Raw genomic sequence first — 12,288 nt, 5'->3', positions numbered from 1 at the left:
TTGCTTTTTATTTATTTATTTATTTTTTTTTTGCATTTTAATATTGTTATTCTTTTTCCCTTTTAATGTGCTTGGGTCATATTTAAAATTTCTTTGATTTAAAAGTGTTCAACATTTTCTTTTCATAAGTTGAAATATACCTGCTGCTGCTGCTAAGTCGCTTCAGTCGTGTCCGACTCTGTACCACCCCATAGACGGCAGCCCACCAGGCTCCCCCGTCCCTGGGATTCTCCAGGCAAGCACACTGGAGTGGGCTGCCATCTCCTTCTCCCATGCATGAAAGTGAAAATTGAAACTGAAGTCGCTCAGTCGTGCTCGACTCTTCGTGACCCCATGGACTGCAGCCTACCAGACTCCTCCATCCATGGGATTTTCCAGGAAAGAGTACTGGAGCGGGGTGCCATTGCCTTCTCCTTGAAATATACCTAGGCATTTTTTTTTCCCCCAGAGTCCATAATGTATGACTTTGGTATAAAATTTGCAAATTACCATCTGTAATAATGCATCTTGTTCTGCATTTAAAGTTGCAGAATTATTTGAAATGGTTAAATTCAATTTAAAGTAGAGAAAGCTCTAAAATTTAAGAAAAATACTTTTATCTGAAAAAAGATACTAGAATTAGTTTTATATAAAAGAAAGCTAAGTGTTCCTGTCTTAGTCATTTTACTTATCATTAACCCCAAATACTATAAATGGCATAGTGTAAAATTATCATATAAGCACTGAACTGATGTCTTTTCTTTCATATTTTTACCGGTATTTTCTTAACCATGTTGAGGGCTTCCCTGGTGGCTCAGACATTGAAGAGTCTGCCTGCAATGCATGAGACCTGAGTTTGATCCCTATGTCAGAAAGATCTCCTAGAAAAGGGAATGGCACAGTCTTCTTGCCTAGAGAATTCTATGGACAGAGGAGCCTGGTGGACTACAGTTCATGGGTTGCAAAGAGTTGGACACGATTGAGTGACTAACACTACGTTTAAGTCTAGTGCATGAGGGGATCACACAACCTTTCTACACTGAGTATGTATAATGTCTTTGGAATAGGAACAGAGCTGTTGTGTAAAAGTGTCTTTTCCTGGGTCTAGAAATGAATCTTAATTTTTGAGTTAGTATGAAGTCTTTTCTCAGAAAGAGCAGTCTTGTCTTTTATGGCACCTGCCTGGCTTATTAGCTAGTGTGGTTTCCTGGCCATTCAAGATACAGCTATATGTTTCAGTGAGTTCTTAAGTAGTATTTAGCCTTTTCCTGCTATACATAAAAATTAAGGTAGTGTAGAATACTTTGGAGCATAATGTTCTACTTTGCAACATTCTAGTAGGTCCTAGTAGTTTTTTTTATAGTACTTGCCTTTGCTTTTCTAAAGAAAAAGCCCACATTGGCATCTAAAAATTCTTTGGAAATTCTGAATTTGCCTTTTCTGTTGATAAAAGACTTCACTGACCTCTCACTGAGGAATAAGCACTTTAAATTTCTTGTCCCTGGTCCATTTCTGTTGAATAAATGTGTCATTGTACTAGGATCAGATAGTCAAAAAGATGAATAAGAAACCATTCTCACCCTTGAAAAACTTACATTCTGGGCCCTTCATTTTATTTTCCCATCAAGAAAATGAAAAACAAGATTAACATAAACATAAATTATTCCCCAATGTTTTTATGTAGTTCCTCGGACCTTTTGACCAGATGGCTTACTGCCTAACCATGTTCAAGCTAGCTTCTTCCCATGTACTTGAAGTGGAAGTGTTCCCAAGATGCTGGTTAGATTATACTTCTATTTCTGAATAGCTAGCCTGAAAGCTGAAATTGTTGAAACTCTTTCATGACCAAGCTTCTAAATACCACTTGTCTTTTAGAGTTCTCTACTTTTTACCTAAATGAGGGCTTTTTGGAGTTTTATGTACAAAGCTTGCAATCTTACATGCTTTTCAAACTCTTATGGGAAGCCATTCATTTATAATGAAGAAAGTAGCTGAATGTCAGGTAAGGTTCTATAGTCACAACTTCCCATCCCATTTGCTGCAGTAAAAAATTCCCATCATCCAAGGCATTCTTTGAAAACTGTGGATTACTTCAGATCTTGTATTAAAAAAATATTATACTATTCCCTGTAGCTTATATTACTGATCTGTTAGACCCTAGTGAATTTTGCTATAGCAACTGTCTTTCATAATCAATTTGAAGGATAATTTATTATTACAATATGAGTAAATTGAGTTTTGTGGCTAGATTATAACCTATCATTAGAACTACTAAATCCAATCCAAGAATAATGAAAATAGTTTCTTAAGACTTCTTCCTTTAAACATATATTAGATATACTGAGTCAGAATAGATACAGATTTAGAATTTGGAGCAACAATTTGAAAGTCTTGGGAGTTTACCATGAATTTCACAAGTAGACTGCATAGCTGACTCTTAGAAGAATTGAGAAAGGCTGTCAGTTAGATTTCATCGTATCTTCTAAAAAGAATACTAACATTTGAGGTGCTGCTCTCCATTTGGAATAACATATCAAAGAGTCTTTTCTGAAAGGCAGTTCCTGATCTTTTCTGAATAAAACTGAAGGGAGGAAAGAATAAGTTCATAATTTATATATTTATAATTTATATTTTATTTTATTTTTATTTTATTACCAAGTGAACTGCTTGATTTATTAAATTCCTCAGTGTCTAATTAGGATAGTTCTGAACCAAAATTCCAGTTATGGCATAGCATTTCTATTTATACAGTGATACTTAAGCACCATTTAAAAATTTTGTATGATGTCATAGGAGATATGGTTATATTTAAAATTAAGTTAAAAATGAATTGACCCAAAACACTGAATTATGCTATTGTTGTTGTTCATTCACTGAGTCATGTCCAACTCTTTGCAACCCATGAACTGCAGAACACCAGGCTTCCTTGTTCTTCACTATCTCTGCGCGTTTTCTCAAAATGTGCATTGAGTCAGCGTTGCCATGCAACCATCTCATCCTTTGTCGCCCTCTTCTCCTCTTGCCGTCAGTCTTTCCCAGCATCATGGTCTTTTCCAGTGAGTCAGCTCTTTGCATCAGGTGGCCAAAGTGTTGGAGCTTCAGCTGCAGCATCAGTCCTTCCAATGATTATTCAGGACTGATTTCCTTTAGGATTGACTGGTTTGATCTCCTGCCTGTCCAAGGGACTCTCAAGAGTCTTCTCCAGCACCACAGTACAAAAGTGTCAGTTCATTAGTTCTCAGCCTTCTTTATGGTCCAACTCTCACATCCAGACACAACAACTGGAAAAACCATAGCTTTGACTATATGGACCTCTGTTGGCAAAGTGTTGTCTATGCTTTTTAATACACTGTCTAGGTTTGTCATAGCTATTATTCCAATTATTCTTTTAATTTTGTGGCTGCAGTCACCATCTGCATTGATTTTGGAGCCCAAGAAAATGAAAAATGAAAATGAAATCTGACACGGTTTCCACATTTTCCCCATCTATTTGCCAGGAAGTGATGGAACTGGATGCCATGTTCTTCATTTTTTGAATGTTGAATTTTAAACCAGCTTTTACACTCTCCTCTTTCACTTTCTTTAAAAGGCTCTTTAGTTCTTCACTTTCTGCCATTAAAGTGATATCATCTGTGTATCTGAGGTTGTTGATATTTCTCCCTACAATCTTAACTCCATCCAGCCTGGCATTTTGCATGATATACTGTGCATATAAGTTAAATAAGCACAGTGACAATTTACAGCCTTGACGTACTCATTTCCCAATTTGGAACCAGTCTATTGTTCCATATCCAGTTCCAACTGTTGCTGGTTGACCTGCATACAGGTTTCTCCGGAGACAGGTAATATGGTCTGGTATTCTCATCTCATTAAGAATATTCTGGGAAAAAAAAAATATTCCACAGTTTGTTGTGATCCATAGTCAAAGGCTTTAGCATAGTCAGTGAAGCAGAAGTAGATGGGTTTTTTTTTTTTGGAATTCCCTTGTTTTTTCTGTGATCCAGCATATTTTGGCAATTTGATCTCTTGTCCCTCTGCCTTTTCTAAATCCAGCTTGTTCATCTGGAAGACCTCGGTTCATGTACTTTTGAAGCCTAGTTTGAAGAATGTGGAGCATAATCTTGCTGTCATGTGAAATGATTGCAATTGTATGGAAATTTGAACATTCTTTGGCATTGCCTTTCTTTGGAATTGGAATGAAAGCTGACCTTTTCCAGTCCTGTGCCCATTGCTAAGTTTTTCAATTTGCTGGCATAATGGATGCAGCACTTTAACAGCATCATCTTTTAAGATTTGAAATAGATCAGCTGGAATTCTATTACCTCCACTATCCTTGTTCATAGTAATGCTTCCTAAGGCCCACGTGACTTCATACTCCACAATGTCTGACTAGGTGAGTGATCACGTCATTGTGGTTATCTGGGTCATTAAGAGGTTTTTTGTACAGTTCTTCTGTGTATTTTTGCACCTTTTCTTAATCTCTTATGCTTCTGTTAGGTCCTTGCCAGTTTTATCCTTTAATGTGCCTATCTTTATATGAAATATTCCCTTGATATCTCCAATTTTCTTAAAGAGATCTCTAGTCTTCCACATTTTATTGTTTTCCTCTATTTCTTTGCATTGGTCACTTAAGAAGGCTTTCTTACCTCTCCTTGCTGTTCTCTGGAACTCTTCATTCAGTTGGGTATATGTTTTCTCCTTTGCCTTTCACTTCTCTTCTTATCTCTCAGTGGTTATCTCAGGCAACCACTTTGACTTCTTGAATTTCTTTTTTCTTGGGGATGATTTTGGTCATCACCTCCTGTTCAGTGTTATGAACCTCCGTCCATAGTTATTCATCCACTCTGTCTACCAGATCTAGTCCCTTGAATCTATTCATTATCTCCACTGTATAAGTGTAAGCAATTTGATTTAGGTCATACCTGAATAAGCTTGTGGTTTTCCCTGCTTTCTTCAATTTGAGCCTGAATTTTACAATAAGGAGCTGATGATCTTAGCCACAGTTAGCTCTAGGTCTTGTTTTTCTGAGTGTATAGAGCTTCTCCATCTTCAATTGCATAGAATAGAATCAGTCTGATTTTGGTACTGACGATTCCTTAGTGGAATGCATATCAAACTTAAACTCTGAAAGAAGCTTGTAGAAGGATATATAATAAAATTATAATTATGTAAACATTGCCAGTAATTTTATTTACTTTTCTTTGTTTTTCTGTGTTTCTTAGTTTTCTAAAATAAAAGATTTATCCTTTCCAGAGTAGAAAAATGTTTGTGGTTTAGATTTTTTTAAATCAAGGATTAAAATTAAGTATTTCTCTGTAAATATCAGCTTTTCTTTATAAATTGATAGAATTTCCAGTGTCCTGAAATATCATTAAAATAAGTAGTAATTGCTTTAAATAACAGAGTCCTTGAAAGCAAAACACAGGAAGAAATTCAACTCATAATATAATGACAGTTTAAAGTTAGGGTCATAACTAAAATTAATTTATTCTTTTACAGGAGTTGAAACCTGATGTAGTAACTAAATCTGCTCTTGGTGAAGATATCAACTTTGAAAAAATCTGCAAAAAGGTAATTTTGCAGTAAGTTGTATTTCTTTGGGGAATAGTTCCATATTTATATTCTTGACCTCATTTTTTCTTTTAACTTTTTTTCCTTGAATAAACCAGTTACTATTAGTGTATGATGATTTTCTCTATTTGAGCTCTACTGTTGCTACCAAAAAAATTTTTATGATAATTAATGAATTTTACTTTATTCTTATATCACACCTCCAGAGACCTTAAAAGGTATGTTGACGTTAATGTGGCATTTGTGTGCTAGACTGCAATTAGTCTGTTAATTTTATTATTTAGAACACAGATTTTTTATTTTTTCCACATACTAGTTTTTATAAATATTTAATCTCTGCATTTATCCTATGGAAATTATTTCTACCCCCTTTTTATAAGTAAGGAAACTGAAACTCGGAAAGTAAGAAGTGAGCTAAGTAAGAGTACACCACTGTTACGTTCAGTTACTTACATGGACTTTTACACAGAGCTTCTACCCCTTGCATTTGCTACACTTGCTTCTTGCCTTTCCCTCTTTTTCATTTCTGCCCACTTTTCTGAAGCCTACATAACAGTTCCACCAGGGAACAGTTTTGAATTAACTGATTTTTGTAACTATTGATTTTCTGTTTTCACTTTTATTCATGTTTGCTGTAATCTGTATTATTTCCTCCTCTTGCATTTGTGTATACTTGCTCTTTCCTCTGGTTTCTTAATTTAGAAGCTTAAATTACTAATTTAGACATTTCTCTTTTTTTCTAATATAAACATTTAATGCAATAAAATTCCCTCTAAGCACTGCTTTAGCTACATCTTATATATATGATATGTTGTATTTTATTTTCTTTGATTTTAAAATGTTTTAAATTTCTCTTGAAACTTCACCTTAAACCTATGGTTTAATTAGATGGATATTGTTTAATTTCTGAACAATTAGAGGGTTTGGGGTATCTTTTTGTTTTCTTTATGATCCATGAGCATAGTTTTTATGATTATTATTCTTTTAACTTTAGTATTTATGTTACTTGCTCAAAGTATGGCTTATCTTGGTGAATATTTCATGTGTACTTGAAAGCAATATTATTATATTGAGATCAGTGGCCTGTAAATGTCATTTAAGTCAAACTGACTGATGGTGTTGTACAGATGATATACAGCTTTACTGACTTTCTGCCTGCTTGTTTTATTGATTACTAGGAGAGATGTATTGGAATCTACAACTATAAATGGCGGTTTTCCTATTACAGCTTTAAGAAGAAAAATACTCTTAACTCCACATTTATGTACACTAGTACTCATTTCTCTGCAATTAATTGATATTAGACATTAGAATTTTAAAACATTTTATTGTAAGAAGGGCAGAAAATGAAAGGTTGTTGTATGTTTGAGGAAAGGGAACGTTTGTTTTTGTTGTTATGGTCCTTGTCAGGAAAGCGACATCAAAGAGTCAGGAGCATGATTTTACAGCTTCCTTATTTTGATTCTACCTGATTCTGCAGTAAATATTCTTACTTCATAGCATTCATTCATAGAGAGGAAAAAAATTTAGTTCTGTGATACTTTTTTACTTGGTGTATATGTTTCTGACAAAACAATGACATGTTAAATAGAATAGTGGTAATTGTATAAAAATATGATAGAATGTATTTGTTTTCTCTTGAGAGTTTAAAAAAATAATCATTTAAGGTTTTTACCAGAATAAATTTTTTTCATTTTCTGGTTACTGCACCCTAAAAGTATCTCAGTAATATTTAATTTATGATGGGAATAAAAACCAATTTCTTTTTGTTGCCTAATATCATGTTTCCATTTAAATTTCAGCACTGAAGCTTGACAGTATTTTTTAATTGGAACTTGAAAATATCCAAAATAATATATCTTTGTCTTTTTTTCTTTGAACTTTTCAGTCTGATTATTTTCACTTGGAAGGTTATTGTTAGTTAATGTATGTGTAGTGTTTGTAAAATCAGGTTTCTTTAGCGCATCTTATTACATTTACAACCTTTTGTTTAACCTTCCAGTGTGTGAAATGTGATCCTAAAAATGGGGAAATGCGTCTGTATTCGCTTATCATTTATATTTTCTAAATAGTAAATACATTTGCATATCACTAGATTTATAGTCATGAGATGTATCATAAACATGTAGAAAGTTGGGCTCAAACTGGAATGTTGTCAAGCAAAAAAAAAAAAAATTCATTACATTTCTGCCCTTTCGGTACCTTCCTCCAAATGAAAGGAAGGAAAGGGAGGTGGAGAAGGACAAAGGAAGACAGTTCTGTTTTATAGTTCTTGATGGAACCCTTGACGATTTAGAGCCAAGGGAAATTGCCTTGCTTAAGAATGGTTTCAGATTCCTCCTGAGCTATTTGATTTCAACTATTTTGTTACTGTTTTATTTCACTTATGATATTCTTCCCATTGAATTAATGTTCTCCTGTATCAAAATATGTTAATAAATTAGCTGAGTGTCATGGAGAGAAGACTGGTTTGCCACAGGAAGGGAAGTTAATTAAAGATGACCAAAGAGGTAGTATAAGGCTATTACATAGAGCTTATACATTTGAAGCTGTCTGACCATCAGAATAGAGCAGAACAAGCTGATGTGTGTAACTCCTTAGAGCTTGCTTAGTTCTTCCATATACATTAGTATCTCAGTTGATCTTACAACATTGATTTCAAGTGAAAACATTCATGTGTGCACATGCATGTGTGTACATGTGTGTAGTAATACTAGTAGTATCTTCATTTTCCAAATTCAGAAATGGTTAGAAAGATTAAGTAGCCAGTTAATATTTGTATGAGAGTTTTAAAACTATAGAGTTTGGGCCCTAGAACTGTGACATTTCCAGACAATTATTGCCAGAATTTCAAGGACTTCTCAAGTCCAAATGTCTATTATATGCAGAACAGTTGGCCAGGCACTATGTAAAAAAGGAAGGGAATAGAACATAGTTATTTTAAAGGATTCAGTTCAGTTCAGTCGCTCAGTCGTGTCCAACTCTTTGCAACCCCATAAATCGCAGTACACCAGGCCTCCCTGTCCATCACCAACTCCCGGAGTTCACTCAGACTCATGTCCATCGAGTCAGTGATGCCATCCAGCCATCTCATCCTCTGTCGTCCCCTTCTCCTCCTGCCCCCAATCCCTCCCAGCATCAGAATCTTTTCCAATGAGTCAACTCTTCGCATGAGGTGGCCAAAGTACTGGAGTTTCAGCTTTAGCATCATTCCTTCCAAAGAAATCCCAGGGCTGATCTCCTTCAGAATGGACTGGTTGGATCTCCTTGCAGTCCAAGGGACTCTCAAGAGTCTTCTCCAACACCACAGTTCAAAAGCATCAATTCTTCGGTGCTCAGCTTTCTTCACAGTCCAACTCTCACATCCATACATGACCACTGGAAAAACCATAGCCTTGACTAGATGGACCTTTCTTGGCAAAGTAATGTCTCTGCTTTTCAATATGCTATCTAGGTTGGTCATAACTTTTCTTCCAAGCAGTATGCATCTTTTAATTTCATGGCTGCAGTCACCATCTGCAGTGATACTGGAGCCCCAAAAAATAAAGTCTGACACTGTTTCCACTGTTTCCCCATCTATTTCCCATGAAGTGATGGGACCAGATGCCATGATCTTTGTTTTCTGAATGTTGATTTTAAAGGATAAGAGGAAGCAAATTAATATTTGCTAACATCTGCTAGTAGCTGACTTGTTAGATACTTTATATACATTAGCTTTCTCATTAAGATGATAATAATCTCATTTAACAGATGAGACAGTGGGCCCAGAAAGGTCAAAATATACCTGTGATCAATCAGTAGGAAATGTTAGATCCAAGGTTTAGACAAGCAAAGTCTCTGCCTGCAAAATGAAATTTTAGGACAAAAGGATAGAATAAGTGTCTATATGTAAAAGCATTTTGGAATCATGGGATTTTAAGAGTTTAATGAATACAGAAAAATCTCCTGTTCTCCTAAATGTGGACTCTAAGCCCTTTACTTGTCACAATTCTTCTGATTCAGCTAAGAGGACTGTTTCTTATTATATTTCTAAATGTTTTTAATAAATACAAATATGAATGTGTTGACTTCTATCTTTAGGTAAAACCTAGAATTGAAGTCGAGTTAATGTTAAAAGTACTGCTACTAGCTTTCTACCTGTACGAGTTCCTTTGGTCAGTTTGATTTTTATTTTTAACTGATGAAAGATTGCTTTACTATGATGTTTACAGCACATGGCAATCTATTCATGCTGCTTATGGCAGAAACCAACACTTCATCGTGTATATATATACACCCTCCCTCTTGAGCCTCCCTCCACTCACTCTAACCCATCCCTCTAGGTCATCACAGAGCACCAGGCTGAGCTCCCTGTATTTATAGCATTTCCCATTAACTGTTTTACACATGATAGTATGATACACATACAAGACAACAAGCGTGGACAGCAGTCTGTTCTGTACTAGGTAAAAAGTATCATTTTTCTAGATTCCAGGTATGTGTGTTAATATATGGTACTTGTTTTTCTCTTTCTGGCTTACTTTACTGGTATAAGAGGCTCTAGGTTCATCCACCTCACTACAACTGACTCAAATTTGTTCCCTTGTATGGCTGAGGAATGTTTCATTGTATTTATGTACCACATCTTTTTTATCCATTCATCTGTCGATGGATATCTAGCTTGGGTCCATGTCCTAGCTATTATAAATACTGTTGCAGTGAACATTGGGATACATGTGTATTTTAGAATTGTGTTTTCCTCAGGGTATATGCCCAGTAGTGGATTTGCTGGGACATATGGTAGATTTATTTATAGTTTTTTAAGGAGTGTCCATACTGTTTCCAATAATGCAGGAGAATTCCCTTTTCTCCACACCGTCTCCAGTACTGATTGTAGATTTTTTGGTGATGACCATTCTGACTGGTGTGAGGTGATGCCTCATTGTAGTTTTGATTTGCATTTCTCTAATAATAAGTGATGTTGAGCATCTTTTCATGTGTTTATTAGCCACCTCTATTGGGGGCAGGAGGAGAAGGGGATGACAGAGGATGAGATGGCTGGATGGCATCACTGACTTCGATGGACGTGAGTCTCAGTGAACTCCGGGAGTTGGTGATGGACAGGGAGGCCTGGCGTGCTGCGATTCATGGGGTCGCAAAGAGTCGGACACAACTGAGCGACTGATCTGATCTGATGTGATCTGATATTTTCTTTGTGGAGAAATGTCTGTTTAGGTCTTCTGCCCATTTTTGATTGGGCTGTTAGTTTTTCTGATGTTGAGCTGTATGAGCTGCTTATATATTTTGGAGACTAATCCTTTGTCAGTTGCTTCATTTGCAGTTTTTTTCTCCCATTTTGAGAGTTGTCTTTTCATCTTGTTTATGGCTTTCTTTGCTATGCAAAAGCTTTATTTTTTACTTTTATTTAAGTTTTATTAGGTCCCATTTGTTTATTTTTGTTTTTATTTCCATTAATCAGGGAGGTGGGTCAGAGAGAATATTGCTGTGATTTATGTCAGAGAGTACTGCCTGTGTTTTCCTCTAAGAGCGTTATAGTTTCTAGTCTTAACATTTAAGTCTTTAATCCATTTTGAGTTTATTTTTGTGTGTGTTGTTAGGAAATGTTCTAATTTTATTCTTTTACATGTAGCTAACCAGTTTTCCCAGCACCACTCATTGAAGAGGTTTTCTTTTTCCATTGTATATTTTTGCCTCCTTTGTCAAAAATAAGGTGCCCATGTATACATGAGTTTATCCCTGGGATTTCTGTCTTATTTCATTGGTGTATATTTCTGTTTTTGTGCCAGTACCATACTGTCTTGGATGACTGTAGCTTTGTAGTTTAGTCTGAAGTCAGGGAAGTTGATACCTCCAGCTTGGTTTTCTTTCTCATGATTGCTTTGGCTGTTTGTCGTCTTTTGTGTTTCCATATAAATGGTGAAATGTTTAGTTCTAGTTCTGTGGAAAATGTCATTGATAATTTGATAGGAATTGCATTGATTTGTAGATTGCTTTGGGTAGTACAGTCATTTTGACAGTATTGATTCTTCCAATCCAAGAATATGGTCGAGTTCTCCATCTGTGTCGTCATTGGTTTCCTTTATCAGTGTCTTATTCTGCATGCAGGTCTTTTGTCTCTTTAGGTAGGTTTATTCCTAGGTATTTTATTCTTTTTGTTGCAATGGTGAATGAGATTGTTTCCTTAATTTCTCTTTCTGATTTTTCATTGTTAGTGTACAGAAATGCAAGGGATTTCTGTGTATTGATTTTATATGCTACGACTTTACTAAATTCATTGATTAGCTCTAGTAGTTGTTTTGTGGTATTTTTAGGGTTTTCTATGTGTAGTATCATGTCATCTGCAAACAGTGAGAGTTTTACTTGTTTTCCAACCTGGATTCCTTTATTTCTTTTTCTCCTTTAATTGCTGTGGCTAGTGACAACCCACTCATGTACTCTTGCCTGGAAAATCCCATGGACAGAGGAGCCTGGTAGGCTGCAGTCCATGGGGTCGCTAAGAGTCGGATATGACTGAGCGTCTTCACTTTTCACTTTTCACTTTCATGCATTGGAGAAGGAAATGGCAATCCACTCCAGTGTTCTTGCCTGGAGAATCCCAGGGACAGGGGAGCCTTGTGGGCTGCCGTCTATGGGGTCGCATAGAGTCAGACACGACTGAAGCGTCTTAGCAGCAGCAGCAGGACTTCCAAAACTATACTGAATAATAGTGGTAAGTGTTCCTGATCTTAGAGAAAAAGC

General features: G+C 35.8%; 1 protein-coding gene across 2 annotated transcripts in view; it reads left to right on the top strand.

The window, feature by feature from the left end:
* The window catches only part of SRFBP1 (serum response factor binding protein 1), a 61,477-nt gene that overhangs the window by 31,314 nt on the left and 17,875 nt on the right, over positions 1-12,288 (top strand). For both annotated transcript variants that reach the window (XM_059888400.1, NM_001105449.2), the window contains 1 exon segment: positions 5,479-5,550. In XM_059888400.1, coding sequence (XP_059744383.1) covers positions 5,479-5,550 — 72 coding nt within the window.

This window comes from Bos taurus, chromosome 7 (genome assembly GCF_002263795.3).
Source record: "Bos taurus isolate L1 Dominette 01449 registration number 42190680 breed Hereford chromosome 7, ARS-UCD2.0, whole genome shotgun sequence".
In the NCBI taxonomy this organism is placed as follows: Eukaryota; Metazoa; Chordata; class Mammalia; order Artiodactyla; family Bovidae; genus Bos; species Bos taurus.
Note: the sequence above shows the minus strand (reverse complement) of the source record. Positions and strands in the feature narration are given on the sequence as shown.